General features: G+C 43.6%; 1 protein-coding gene across 3 annotated transcripts in view; it reads right to left on the bottom strand.

Moving 5' to 3' along the window:
• The window catches only part of Spock1 (SPARC (osteonectin), cwcv and kazal like domains proteoglycan 1), a 504,789-nt gene that overhangs the window by 272,421 nt on the left and 216,467 nt on the right, over window positions 1-15,901 (bottom strand). For all 3 annotated transcript variants that reach the window (XM_026410690.2, XM_026410689.2, XM_026410688.2), the window contains one exon: window positions 13,905-13,950. In XM_026410690.2, the coding sequence (XP_026266475.1) occupies window positions 13,905-13,950 (46 nt within the window). The remainder of the gene's footprint in view (window positions 1-13,904; window positions 13,951-15,901) is intronic.

Here is a 15,901-nt window from a genome sequence, read left to right as displayed (position 1 = left end):
TCTTGCCAAAGACAATACAACCCATTCCAAGGAATAGGTTGGTTCCAAATTCATGAAACCGAAGCTCTAAACTGACGGGTTAGATTACTTTTCTTTACTAGGAACATACAGTAATTCAGCTATTTTTTATCTCAGTCCCTTCTATTTGCAGTGAATGAGGCTTGGACTATATAACTAACCCATTTATTTAGTTGTCTTGCAAGCTGCACAGTCATGACTTTGGTAAACTAAATACACCTCAGACATAGCAGCTAGGCAGGTTGTTTGGGAAATCCTAGGAGGAATCACTTCAAAAGGAAATTACCACCTCTCATCAGATCTGCCTTTTCCAAGAACTACATAAAATCAAGGTCAGAAGCAATGATAACGGTACCCCACCCCATCTGGTGCTCAATTTCCATGAGGCTGCCCACTCTTCAGTGTGTGCATCCCAGGGATGGTGACTTGGTTTCCTCCATGGCAGTCTTATGCTCTCCCTACAGGTCTCATGCTACAAAAATTCTATAACTGGACGGAGCCAGAATCCCTCCCTTTGTAACTCCCTCCCACTCATTTCAGAGCTACCATCCGTAGCAAACACCCTCAGTGTCCCCACTACCAACAATGTTCTGAGTACCCAGGCACAGCTCTTGGGTTGGAAGAAGTTTAAAACTCCATGCACTGCACTGTGTGATCCTGAGCTTGCCCACCCCTCATGGGGTTCTAGCACCCACCACTGCTTTAACACCTGTACATTAACTCACTTGAACTCATTTCAGGACAAAAAAAATATGGGCCTTGCTATGACAGCAGAATGATGAGCATTCACCTCTAACTTGAAAGAATCATTGCATCCTCATGAACTGGGAATTTTTCCTCCTATCTTATCACAGATAGAAAACAATGACTCAGACTAGGCACAGTGGCCCATGCCTGTAATCTCAGTGGCTCAGGAGGCTGAGGCAGGAGGACGGCAAGTTCAAAGTCAGCCTCAGCAACTTAGTGAGGCCCTAAGCAACTTAGTGAGACCCTGCCTCTAAAAAAAAAAAAGGTCTGGGAATGTGACTCAGTGCTTAAGTGCCCTTTGGTTCAATCACCAGTATGATAGGGAGGGAATGGGTGGGGGGGAGAGAGAAGAGGAGAGGAGAGGAAGGGGATAGTGGGCTGTTTAGCTAAGAAAGAAAGAAAAAGAAAGGAAGAAAGGAAGAAAGGAAGAAAGGACTCAGGATTGACCTTGTTGAAAGCAAAACTCATAATTATTAGCATAATCCTGCCAACATTTATGTGGCTTATATCCAAAAAGTGTATTTTCCCCAAGGGTATTGTTTTACAAATAATTTATCCTAGTTGAATCACAAAAAAAGAAATGTGACTTAGAATTAGGTATTCTGTGAATTTCTATTGAGGTTTTTTTTTATGTTGGTTTCATAACCCTTGCTTCAAAACATCTAAAATAATATTCCTATATCTATACATTATTGCAATGTGTCCAATTTTTTCTACCATGAGGATCCCTTCTTACTATTACAAAAAAGAAAAAGAAAAAGAAACTTTGTGAACTACACCTCTCCCCCACCCCTCCAAAAGTAACCATCATGCTAATGGCTCTCTTAGTGACAATTCTGTAACAAGATCTAAAATGAATTTGGTATTGTCTTTAGATAAAATGTGGAACTCATCAGGCATATTGGTATCTGAACACATTTGGAAATTGGAAGTGTAATTATACACGTCTGTGCAAGAAGAGTGTTTTCCACACAGATAAAGCCCACATCACACTGTGAAGCTCCACCTGATACCACTGTATCTGCCTGAGATTCCATGTCCGCAGGGAAGAATGTGGCTATTCTCAACCACCCACTTGTCTGTGGTTGACTTGACCTCAGCATGAAGGAAAGTGACCCTACATTCAGATATCAAAATCCGGCTTGGATTCTGAAATGTCTGACCCAGAGCGTCTCTGCCTGCCACTTGAATGAAAACTGAAGATCCATTGGCTTCCACTAATGTGCAGCACAGATCACTCAAATTCTCTAGTCCTTCCAGGAAAAGTCCAGAACTCCCTGTTCCCAATGCTTAACAGTTACCAGAAACAAAACCATCAGAATATTCCCTGGCCGAGGTGCAGGCCAATGAGAGGTTGTCAATTTTACCCATCTATCAAGCCAGACCTTTAGAGGACCGTGGATTCTATATTACGGGATTAACTGATAGAACTGTACTTTGGCACTAAGCCCTGTCCCATGCTGAGAGTTGTGGAGAAAGATCTCTGTTCCTGTCAGATGCACCCTGGCACACCCTCTCCTGAGAACCCACAGGGGAAGGCAGCTTCAGTCTCAGTGTCAGGGACACCTCTAGTTCACGTTCTTTTCACCTGGCATTAACATGGGGCTTCGGGCTTCATTCTCTGCTTCAGTTGGTAGGTAATCCGGGGTTTACTCCTGTCAGTGCACAGAAAACTCTTGTACCTGGTTTTTGAGTTGTACCTTTGTTGTGGCTTGATTTAGTGTGCCTCCTTTTTCCTTATGTTCAAAGGTCACCGTCTATTCATCTTACCACTTGACGGTCACATACGCCTGTAAGTTACCTTTTGATGAATGAGGCAGCAAAGAGAAATTTTAAAAAAGAATAAATCCAGGTCAGACTATCATGCATTTGATTACAGATCTGAGAATAACTAAGTGCCATTTCAAGTAAATTCCTGCAAGAAAACGGAGCATTTCCTGAAGTGGATGCCAGAGGGAAAGGCATTGATCAACATCCTGGAGTCAGAGAGGCAAAGAGAGGGACAGGAGCAGAGAGCAGACTGAGGACCCATGTGATGGAGGGGGTAAGCCCTGGGCAAATTCAAGGCTGGAATGTCACAGTGGCTTCAGGAGCCTCAGAGAACAATTCTTCATCCGACTGGGGAATCTTCTTGAACTGGCTGACTACATCTGACATGTTCCACCTTCAGTATCTTTGGGGTGAAAGACATGCAGGAATGGCAAGGGCCATCTGCATAGCTCCCACCCTCTTATGAATAGCTCCTCCTGGCCAGGCTGTCAGGCCAGATGCTGCCCCGCCCTCTGGAGAACAAGAAAACTCAGCTCCACCCATTGGTGCTCTTGAGATCAAACAGGCTCCTCCCAGGTTCTTAGAGCAGTGGTTGATGTTTCTAAATCCTAACACCATATTCTGTGTAAGTTTTACACATGTGAGGGCGCATGCATGTGGACACACGTGAGTTTCCCTCTTCTAGAGACTAAAACAATCCATTTCAAAGTGGAAACAGCAGGCACGATCCACCACTCTGCAGGACACTGGGCCTCACCATTCAGACTTGTATGCTTATTTCATGTGGCCTTAGGCCTCCTGGTCCCCGAGCATGCTCCAAACAAAGACAACTTCAGCTTAAGGTAATGTGTCCCCAGTTCTGCTAGGTGCTACCTCCACCCCTTAGGCCACCCAGCTGCTCCAGGTCAGAGGGACTCCAAGGACTCATCAGCCTCCAGCACTTACACACACACACTGAGACAAAAGACCAGGTCAAGCCACCAAGAGCCCAAAGACACACCGACCCTGTCTGGTATTCTTTTAAATAACTGCTTGGCCAGCAATGAAGAACAAGTAGATTTCAAACGTCCAAAAGCATCTTTATGCTTTAGCTACCCCGAGACGTTAGAAGTTCTGGGAGTACCTAGCTTAGCCGTCAAGAATACCTCAGCCAAGTCAGGTCATGGTTGCTCTCCAGAGAAACGGGTACAAGGGGTCAAAATTCCCCATTCCTCAGGCACTGCATCAGGTCCCCCCTGCTGCTAAGGATTGGCTCAAGGGGCACTACAAGATGCCCATCAGAAAGAGTCTTCAGAGATAAGTAGGTAAAGAGTGAGATAGCCTGCTAAATAGTAAATTGTATGCACTTCCTATCTCTTAATAAGTATTTCCAAGCTGGGTGTGGTGATGCACACCTGTAATCCCAGCTACTTGGGAGGCCAAGGCAGGACGGTCAGAAGTTCGAGGCCAGCCTGGGCAACTTAGTGAGACCCTGTCTCAAAATTAAAAAATTTAAAAATTTAAAATGGCTGGGGATGGAGTTCAGTGGTAGAGTTTCCCTGGATTCCCTCCCCAACATGCTCACATTAAATTACACACACACACACACACACACACACACACACACACACACACACGCATATTTTTAAAGAGAGGCATACTATCTGCAGGTCTAATGAGGTAGGGCCCTCATAATAACCTCACCATGCTCCCACCTGGATCTTATACTTACAGCTTCCAGAACTGTGAGAAATACAAGTCAATTGTTTGTGAATTACTCAGTCATGGCTTTTTTGTCATAGTAGCCCCCACTGGCCAAAGCATTGTCACACTTCACTTCTATACTGAATGACCACTATCAGAACATATTTTCCATCACATCCTCCCCCTCCTGTTCACCCCCAAACATCTGCTGATCTTTAGAGGCTCCCAGGTCACTTCTAGGATTGTTTTCCTGACCTTGACCTTCACTCACTAGGGCTAAGTCTCCACTTTGCAAGCTCCTGTCAAGATACCTCAAATGGCTGATTTTATTTCAGATGTTTCTCTCCAGGCTACATAAACCACAATCAGCACAGCCCCTACAAGGTGATCCATAAGTAATTGGTTCAATGATTAATGGATCAATTAGCTCACACTCTGACAGGATAAGTAGATACATCCAAAAGTGCTAAGATCCTTCCAAATCTGAGTCTCCAAAACAAAACTTCAGTCCTTTATCTTATGTCACAGCTTTCTTATCTTTATCGTATTTTTTTAGATTAGATCAGGAGTTTTAAAGATCCCTCATGTCATAGATGCAATAAATGCCATAACTTCTGTTTTACAGATAAGGAAACTGGATCCCAGAGAAGTTTGGCACTAGCCTTGGTACACACAGCTATTCAAAGGGAGAGGTGGGAACTGGGCCTGATCTCTCTCACTGCAAAGCCTAGAGTTTTCCATCACACTACGTCTCTGCCCATCCACACTTGGTCACTGGGACAGAGGGAACATTCCACAGGTCCTCAGCAATGCACTGCAGCATATAGTACAACTGAGGGCCTCACACAAAACAAAACCCTCTTTTTGGGTATAGGAGGAATGGGGCACACTAGGGGTTTCAGCAGTTTTCTTGGAGAGGCCCTCTCCCTCCTGGGAAAACACTTTAATCTGCTCTATGCTCTCCAAGAAGAAAAATCTAAGCAGCGATATTGATCAATTTTAAAATTCAACTGACACTTTTTTCCCCTATTGAGAATTTACCCAAACCAAAGCTGGTTCATTAAGACTCAACAAATACAGTATAATTAATTCAGGGGCTATTCTACCTAGCAGGTGGAAGAGCAGCAAAGAGGTCCCCCCCCCCTTTTTTATAAAACACCACATTTCATGAGTTTGGGGAAAGGTAATAAACATGTCTTTAAAATGGATTTGATGGTGCTGAAAGAACCTCTTAAACACAGCAATAGAAAGCCACAGTGCCCCATAATTGCAAGGTGGATTTTATATGCTCATGATTCTCTATTACTTCATTCAAAGGGTGGAACACAACCCTTTGAAACCAGAATGGCTTTTGTTCTAGAAACCCAGGGTCCTGGGAGCTCACTGAGAAGCCACAGCAGAACACTCACAGGGCCACCCCAGCACCCTGCACCCGAGTCCATGGTGAGGAAGTGGAGCCTATGCAGTTGGGCTTGGCAGAGTTGACTGAGGCAGGAAAAAAAATGCAAGTGGCCTTTTGCAAACATAATCACATTAGTATCTACAAATGCCCTAAAAAATAGGAGCCAATAGACCCAATCTACATATGAGAAAGTAAAGTTTAGATGAAGCAAACTACTCTAATGTAGGCAAGCTAATGCAACTGTTTAAATTTGACTTGAGCCTTTTAAACCCCTGCTCTTTCCTCCCAACCTTGCAGTGTCCCACAGGACCCTATGAGAAGAGAAATTACTTCCTACTGTGCCTACTATCTGCTGTTTATCCTAAGCCTCCTTGTATAACGCCCTTCTCTTCTTGGCCAAAAGGCCCACTTAATTCTACTGGTTTTATTGAAGTTATATTCACACCTCATTGGTTAAACTGTAACCTTTGAAATAAGAACATTATTCAAAGTTTTCATCTTTCCTTCATAAGAAAACATACACAGAAACCTAGGGGGCCTGAATTGAACTATCATAGACGGCAAGGGTTTCAGGAACCATTTAGTTCACCCCCTTTATTTCAAAGATGGACAGACTGAGGTCAGGAAAGTCCATGTGATGTGCCCAAAGTGACCCATTTTAACAGTGGCAGAGCCATATCCCACTTGGACCATCTTCCTGAGATACATCTCTCCAGGCTCAGGGGTAGATGGAAGTGTCAGTATGTTTAAAATGTTTTAAAAAGCAGTCCCAGCAGCAGAGCAAATGACATAAATGTCCATCAGTGGGGGATAATTAGATAAACCATGGCATACTACGAAAATGACATAATAGGTGTCAGTCACATCTATAAGTATCTAAAGAGAAAGCACCAAAAAAACAACATTAGGTGAACTAAACAGATTAGGGAAAGAAATATTATTTTCTACTGTAAAATGTATAATTTAGTGTAATGTACGTGGCCACACACTTATGGCATAAAAGTATCAAAACACGGATCAATGATCTAGTCACCTTTAGAAAAAAAAGAAAATGGAAAGGGACCCAGAGAACATGCATGGGATTTCAATCTTGGGCTTTATTTCTCAAAAATAAGCAAACAGGCAAAAATCAGACAAAGATCAAATAGGAATGTTTTAACTTGATCTGACATCAAAGCAGACAGTCTAAGTGAAAGCCAGTGCACACCAATATCTGAATGAACAGTTTTCCATTTCTTTTCTGCTAGAATCGAGTCAGAACATTTACAAGTCAGTCCTCCACAAACATTTTTTAAATGGTAACTATTTTAGTGTCAGGATCAAGACACAAAGGGAATGGCAATGGGAAAGAGCCAAATCGGGCTGGCATGGGAGGCAGTCTGGAGCAGGGTGTAGGTGAACAAGAAGAGTTGGTGTAGGAAATGCATCTCTGTTATAGGGAAAAAGAGTCTATAACAGGAGACACCAATCCTGCCAAATGTGAGGGAGTCAAGAGAAAATGATTAAGATGTGCCCCACAAACCAGGCCAGCTGCCTCTGAAAATCAGGGATCAGAGAAGGTGGATGGATTCTTAAAAAAAAAAAATTTTTTTCAAGGTCCTATGAATGCAAATCAGAGGCTCTTTGCGGGGTGAGGTTTAATTCCACATCGGAGAACTGCTACAGACTCAACATTTCTATCAGGCTTATCATATAAATTTTCCCATTCATCTAAAGAAAAAAATACCTAAAGAACAATCCTAGAAATAAGGAATTCTGACCCCACCCCCACCCCCACTTGTAAACCTTGGCAAAACACCAACGCTGCAGTAATCCAAGGGCTCTGGTTCTGGAAACGCAGGTAGAACAGGGGAAGAACTTTCTCCTTTTGAGTTGTAGGATTTCTACCTTCAAACAGTTCCGGGCTTTGGTCAGGATTTGAGCTTGTCAAGATGCCAGTATAATAGGCTGGAAGTCAAAGGGCCAGGGTTTTCTTCTTTTCTTCTATTCAAGTGAACAGCATGAGGAACAGGGGTCCCGGGCAACATAGGCTTTATTTTAATCTGGAGATCAATTTCCACCCACTCCTATTCTGCTCTGAAGATCCCTGGCCTCGGCTGAGGGTTAGCTGCAGATGGGCTGTCCGAGAAGAATTAGAATTCACTCCAGAAGAAAAAAAATCTATCATCCTTAAAGCCTGTGGCTGCACACTTTCTCTAAATTCCTCATTTATGTCACTTTAAAGGAACCCTGTTTCGCATCAGTTCTGTGAGTAACGTCTGCAGGCAGGTCTCCTCATGTGGCTAGAGGGGAACGTAACACCCAAACACACTCCTTCCCAAGAGGACCAGGGCTACTTCAGAGAAGCTCAGCTCATTTGCATCCCATCACTTTGGGACATCTTCATGTAATCAGAATTTCATCCTAAAGTAGTGAGGTGGTGATTATATACATAACGTTACCTTTTATGTAGAAATTTATATATATAAGTCTTTATGTATACATATATAAATTGCCCCAAATACAACAACAGTAGCAGCAAAACGCTTTTATCTAGGAAAAAAAAAATACTGTGGCTTAGCTTTGATTTTATTTTTCAAAAAGGACTAGTAAGAACTAGTAAGGAGCTCTGAAGCAACTTGATAAAATCCATTTTGCATTTTGTTCATCCCCAAATGAATCCCCAAAGCAATACATTTTTTGGGGGGGATGGGGTACCAGGGATTGAACTCAGGGGCACTTGACCACTGAGCCACAGCCCCAGCCCTATTTTGTATTTGATTTAGAGAAAGGGTCTCACTGAGTCGCTTAAGGCCTCAGTTGCTGAGGCTGGCTTTGAATGTGCAATCCTCCTGCCTCAGCCTCCCAAGCTGCTGGGATTACAGGTGCCTGCCACGGTGCCCAGATTTTTTTTTTTAATGGTTCAATAAATTCTATCTCCTCCACCCAGGTCTTTTGAATAACCTTTCTCATCAACCCTGAAAGGAAGAAGAAAGAAAGGGACACCACCTCTTAATTTCACCAAGGGTGATTGTGATCAGCACGGTTAGTTGTGCAGCACCACAGAGCCTGGTCCACAGACTGGAGGCCCAGAACGCCCAGGCCGCAGTGAAACCAAAGAACACACCATCACTGCTACAGGCTGTGTCGCCTGTAGGAACGCTTGATACCTCAGGGCTTTCTCAGTTACCCAGACTCACCGCCCTCACGCCCCCCCCACCCCTTGCTCACTCTTGCTCCCTAGCCCACCAGCCCCAGGGCTTACACACACTCCATTCCTGTACAAGACAGCAGGTCGATGTCTTGGGATGCGTAACTAGGAGTGCCCTGGAGAGGGGTCTTCCTCACTGCTGTGCTGTTATCCAGCACAGTGGGCTTCAACATGGAGCATGGGATAACTATTTATGGGGTGACTGTATAAATGCATCAAGAGCCTGAACTCTGAAGCTGGCTGATGGTGCATACCTGTAATCCCAGCAAGTTCAAAGCCAGCCTCAGCAACTTAGCGAGGCCCTAAGCAACTCAGTGAGATCCTGTCTCTAAATAAAATACAAAATAGGGCTGGGGAGGTGGCTCAGTGGTTGAGCACCCCTGGGTTCAATCCCCGGTAGCAAGAAAGAAAAGGAGCCAGAACCTCTTCAGCTCTGATAACAGGAAACAGGGGAGTAGCACCACAGTGGCCCACCTAGAGCAGAATAGGCCAGCGCCAATTCAGCCCCAAGAGAGTCAGAGCACCCCAACGCTGAGGCCTCTAGAAGGAAACAAAGGAGAAAGAACTAAAACCTGCATGGGAAGGGACAGGCAGGTACACAGGAGAAAATGAAAAGCATCCACTACTTGCTAAATCAGCACTTGCTACACAAATTAATTCGGTACGAATTAACTCATTTAATCTTCTCTACTATTACTTACTATTACTATTACTATTTATTACTATTTCATTTCCAGATAGAAAGACTTAGAATCAGAGAAGTTAAGCTACTTGCCTAGAATCACACAGCTAGGTACTGGCAGCCATGTTCTAAATTGAGAGAGAATCTGATTCTGAACTGCAAGACCTCACACTACATTTACCAAAGTGCACCCCGCAGAATACACTACCTCCTCTGGGTAACCAGGAAGTGTATCATGTATCCACAAAAATGAAAACAGGTGGTTAAAGCAAAGTTAAAAAATGGTAAGTTAATTGATTTTTCCCTTCTTTTGTACTTATTTATTTAGATATTTTTTTTGGTACCAGGAATTGAACCCAAGGGTGCTTAACCACTGAGCCACATCTCCAGCCCTTTTGATTTTGAGACAGGATCTCTCTAAGTAGCTAAGAGCTTCACTAAGTTGCTGAAGCTGGTCTCAAAAACTTGCAATCCTCCTGCCTCAGCCTCGGGAATTGCTGGGATAACATTGCTGGAATCACCACACCTGGCTTCAGTGAACATTTTTACTGAAAACTTTTTTTTTTTCAGAGTTTTGAGATTGCCAATGACCATGAGGAATCTGCAAGAGATGACTGAGTACATGAGTGTTCCACACTAGGGACGGGGATGAGATCCCACTTTGAGAAGCAATGCCCTGGTCTGAGCTCCTGGGTTGGCCCGGGGCCACTGGAGGGAGCATGTGACTAACAGGGCAATGCAGCACAGGCTCTGGAAAACTCTGCAGCCACTCAGAACTCTGTACCTGGGCCCTCTTCCTGCAGAGTCCAGTCCTGGGCCTCCCCTGCTCCTGCCTGTGCAAGACAGGAAAGGCCTCTGCAATGGCCCAGGGCTCCCCCCAGCTGTGCCCACCTGCTGCTCTCAGCAGGGCGTCATTCTTGGTGGACCTCACAAAGAAAATTTCTCATCTGAGTTAATAATTCTTCCCTTCAATTTTCTGAACGGCTGTCCATCCCTTCTGCAAGGAGATTTGGCATTAAATCATTACAAAAAAAAAAGATAGACTCCCTTATCCTAATCTCAGAAAGAATTCGTCTTTGAAAGCCTGAAGTTGATGGCTATTATATTTCACGGACAGAGCATTAATGATTCGTTTCAAGATAACAAGTTAAAGAAATTGGAGCCTCATTTTAGAGGCCGGGTAAGGCACTTTTCTTCTAACTGCTTTAGAGTCGATTACATGATGATAAGTGCAGGCTCCAGAAAACCCTGTTGTGCAAAGTTCAGTACATATCTTTAAGCAGAGAGCAATTACAGCCCAGCAACGACTTCTTGAGTATTTTAAGTCTTCTAACTATTCACATGAACATCTCAGATAATCAGAGGCCACAGGGGCATTTCAAAGGTCAAGCTAGAAAGCTGGGTTCCAAATTCTGACTACCTGTGACAGCCAGAGCCCAGGGTTCTATGACCATGGATGACGACTTGAAGAAGTTATGTATGCAAGAGTCCTACAGGAGTAACATCCATTAGCAAGTATTCTGAGGTTCCTAATCACAAGTATCACATCACCAAACAAAATCCTCCAAAATATTGCCTTCCTTATGTCACTCATCTGCTTAAGAACTTTCTATGGCTCCCTGTTGCTGAGAAAACAAAGTTTAAATTTGGTAGATTGGTATGGAATGACCTCCATCATCTGTCTCCCATCACTTTATGACTGCAATGCACGAAAATGCCCCATGCTGGGTCCTCCCTCTCCACCCGCCTGCCCACCCCGCTGCAGGCCCACCTCTATCATGAAGCCTCTTCCACCCCCTTGTATCCCATATTTGTCCTCTGGAACTCTGAAAGTGCTTTTCAACAAGTTCTATTCCGACAAAGAATAAGATTCCCACCACAAACCCACTACATTTGAGTCTCTTTTCAGTTTAGGAGGGGAAAAGGACTTCTCTCTGCTGCTGACAACTTGCACTGGATCTCAGCAATTCTCCTATTTTCTGGAAGATGAAATGCTCTGCATCTTCCACGCCTGTGGTTTATATTTCACCCAGTCGTGTCAGCCCTGATAGAGTGACCTCCCATTTTTATTGAGCAGCCCACAGTGTAATGGATGACATCTGCTGGGGCTGATATTTTAAGTGAAGGCTATTCTCAGCCCTCGGCCTGCTCTCCCCAGGGCTCTGTATAGAAATAGCCAACAGGGCTGGGGATGTGGCTCAGCGGTAGCGCGCTCGCCTGGCATGCGTGCGGCCCGGGTTCAATCCTCAGCACCACATACCAACAAAGATGTTGTGTCCGCCGAGAACTAAAAAATAAATATTAAAAAAATTATCTCTCTCTCTCTCCCTCTCTCTCTCTTAAAAAAAAAAAAAAAAAAGAAATAGCCAACAGCAGCTACACCTCAGGTACGAAATGGGGCTACTCACGAAGGCCCTCTACCAACCCCATAAAGCCATGAGATTTTTCTGGAAGGATTCATTTGAGCAGACCCAGTTTTTAAGCCTGCAAGCTCAAAAAAGCCAGCAGGGGATGGACCATCACTTCTAGGAGAGAAAAATCCTTGTTTGCATCTTTTTCCTAAGCGAATTTAAATATCGGGTTGTTTTGGGTGCCTCAAGTTTCTGTGTGACCCCCTGTGCCCACAGAAGTAATCATTTATACTCCCAGTAATGAAATGATGCCCACCTTTCATGTACTCCCTTCTTCTATGTACATTAGAGAAAATAAAAATGTCTGTCCTGGTCAGGGTTCTATACTTGTTTGCAATCCGGGGATCTGACAGCTATTTGATCCTTGTAGGACAAGAACCTATTTCTGGTTCTTAACTTAAAAAAAAAAAAAAATCAGTTCACTGTAACCATCAGTCGAGTTGCCTTTGTGAGCAAAAGCCTGCTAGGGACATCTGTAGAAGGGCTCATTTATCAGACAGGGACAGGGAATTTGGAATTTGTGGCTCAGCATCTATGAATATTCTTCAAAAATCAAGGTTTATCCTTTTAAAGAAACTTCTCTAATTTTGATCATTTTTCATGGGAAATCCCTAAACTAAATTACTAATACCTTCATACACATCAGGGTGAATGATTGAGATGTTTCAGCCATGGTTAGATCTGGAAAGCAGTGAGGCCTGGCAGCCCAGGGCATGGAGAACCCAGACAGCCTAGAAAGCAAAGTCTTCCTGTACACCCACCTTCACACCCCTAGAGTCCCCACCTGCCGAGTCCCATGCTGCTTCTCCCACCCGTTAACATATCCCACCCACTGCAACTGACCTGCTCCTCTCTCCCTGCTCCTCCTTGCTGAGCTCCCCTGGGGTAGGCACCTCAGCTTCTTTGCTCTCTCCTCAGTATCTTGGTGACTTGTACAACCAGGGTGAGCTCAGTAAAGATCTGAGAGGGATGGGATGGTCGAATGCATGCACGAATGCACAAACTATTGCACTCCTTCAAGGCATCAGTCAAAAGCACATATGAAAAATTTAATACTAGTTCTGTTGGTAGGAAAGCCAGAGTCCAGAGTGAGTGGTCAATTAAAGTGACAAAGCAGAGGGCAGAAAAGGGCACTCCACACCCATGACACGTCAATACCTCCCTTCAAATTGACCGCGCCGTCTCATTTAGTACTCAAGCCACGCACTAGAGCTGATTCTCAGAAGCATGGGCCCTCGGAGACACGGGAGGCAATATCTTCCTCTGAGTCTCAGCGTCACGGCAGGAATGTACTTCAAGTGCAACCTACCATCATTTTCAGCAGCAGGGGCTGTGTCAAGAGCAGCCCCACGTGGAAGGATGGGAGCAGGGACCTGATTCATGGCAGGTCCTTGTTGTGTCTTAAATAACTCACATGAGGATGTGGTTAGTGATTTACAACAGCCATCAAGCTACTATTCTATGCCTGATGGGGTGTATGAAAAGAGCCCTCTGAGGACCCAGTGAAACCCAAATGGTCAGTCACTGCAGAAACAGATTTCTATTTAGAAACCATGAAGTAGGTACTTAACAAATGAAGTATCAGTGCCTTTGAAAACCTCCAGGATCAACGTTTTCCTTAGAAAGTTTCATTTTTATTACTCATGTGAATTGAAGAACATTTCTAGGCACGGGTTCTGGGGCTAAAAGCACTAGATTCAGCCCATTATTCACCAGCTCAGTCTGATAATCAGTCCACTATTTTTGTTATTCTAAACAAAACTAATCAATGATTGTACTGGTCAATTCAATTAAAAAAAAAAACTGTCTAAATTGGTCCTAGACATAACCTTAAATAACCACCTTGATAAAATAATTGTTATTACCCTACTCAATTCGGTCCCCCAAATCAATAATACAAGACAGCTAGCTGGCCTTTGTAAGCATTAACTCAGCACACGAGGAAGGAAAAGACAGTATTTCTCATAGACTATACACAGCAAGACATGTTGCATTCCTTACCTTGGTCAAAGGGCTTGTTGGGATTCCAGTTTCTGAAATAATCATCCTAAAAGGAAAAAAAAAATAGAAAACCAAGGTCAGGTTTCAGGAAGCTTCTCACACAACTGCATAAACACTTGTCCTCCCCATTTTCCAAAACACAAAGGAAAACACAACTTGGAAGTCTTTCCCTAAATAGGCATAAATGTCCAATCAAAAATACCAGTTGACTTTTCAAATACTTATATTTTATACTGTTTGCATTAAACACTTAAAATAGCAAAAACATTCCAGTCTAAAATGGAAACAGCACTGCTCTTCTTGGTTTGACACATAAACCCAGACACCTTCTATGAGCAAGGTGCATTTGCTATCAAGTATACCACAGGTGCTGCCTGGCTGCTCTCACTTATGATTAAGCCTCTGGGTTTTTAACAGCTGATAATTCAACTGTCAACATTTCTTTTACATAGAGGCATGTATCTTGCAGTGCAGTTTCAGCTTTCCAACACTCACAAAGCCTACACAGAGGGCCATTCAAACGTTAGAATTAAGCAAAGCACACATTCAGCTTAATACCATTTGTTCTGGGCATGCAAGGATGAAAAAATGAAAGGCCAGTCAATCTAGTCTATTCATAACCACGTCTGTCTTGCACATAGTTTGCATCAATTTATTCTCCAAGGCTGGGCACTTTGTTACTTTGAAATTGTAAGAGCTAGGTCACTCACTGCTTCAGAGTTATATTAATCCCTTACCCACAATTTTTGTTTTTTTTTTTTTTTTTTTGGTACTGGGGATTGAACTCAGGGGCACTCGACAACTGAGCCACATCCCCAACCTATTTTGTATTTTATTTAAAGATAGGGTCCCACTGAATTGCTTAGGGCCTTGCTAAGTTAATGAGGTTGGCTTAGAACTCGAGATCCTCCTGCCTCAGTCTCCTGAGCCGCTGGGATTATAGGTGTGCGCCACCGCACCTGGCTTCTTCCCCACTTCTAATAACCCTTCCCTTCAGATAGCCACTCACTTGGTCCTTCCCCTCCACACTTCTTGGCCCCACTGTTCCCCAGTACACCACTGTCAACAAAACCGAATAGTTTGCCAGGAGAAGAGATGTCACTCCTTCCTATCGACTTCAGACTGCCTCTAAGACCTCGGCCGCTTTCTAGTTAATATCCAGCTTATTTGCTCTGTTTTTTGGCAGATGCCTTGCATGCTGCAGATACTTTCAAAAAGATTTTCAAAATAAGGCCTCAATTTCTCTTCCGGAGAAGTTAATTTACATCAAAGTACACAATTAGTTTAAATTATTGTCCAGACTGTCTCCTGCTGCAGTTTATCTCCAACAAAATCTCCTGTGAATTTTATCAGCCTCTGTGTTGTTCAATTACCTGGCTTTATTAGATCCTCGTTGAGTTCACCTAAGCCTTTAAATAGATTTTAGGAAACTGGATTTAGAGTAAAATCAGAACATATTGCTTCTTGGCCAGTGACTCCATCTTCCAGAGCATGAATAAACATGAACGGGTTCCTCTGGATCCTGGAGATGCAGCATTAAACTATTTTGAACTCCAAGGAATTGGCCCACTTTGTTCTGGCTTTAATTTTCTGGCATAACTGACCTCCTCACCCAACTGGTTAGGGAGTCTCCAAGATCTACACCATGAAATATCACTGAGAAAGTTTAAAACAATCTCTCTTCAACATCTCCCTCCACTTTTTATTTCTTTTTATTTTGAAATTCTGCTAAAAGGACAACCAGTATTAAATTATTTTAACTTAAGGACTGAAGGGTGGGTAAGAAATTTAGAACCTGATGTCTGGGTCTGATGCCAGTGTACTCTTACCTGACACAACCCTCCTACCAATGGATGGTGCTGTTCACCAGGGTAAGAGAAGAAAGAACCCAAAATGAACTTGTTCTTACCACTGGAGGGAAAAAAGTAACACACTGTCCATCCTTCCAACTGCAGTTTATCAATGCTCTGTCCACACGCAGGGGACAGCGCCATGTC

This window comes from Urocitellus parryii, chromosome 1 (genome assembly GCF_045843805.1).
Source record: "Urocitellus parryii isolate mUroPar1 chromosome 1, mUroPar1.hap1, whole genome shotgun sequence".
Lineage (NCBI taxonomy): Eukaryota > Metazoa > Chordata > Mammalia > Rodentia > Sciuridae > Urocitellus > Urocitellus parryii.
The sequence above is the reverse complement of the archived record's forward strand: the minus strand, read 5'-3'. Positions and strand labels throughout refer to the sequence as shown.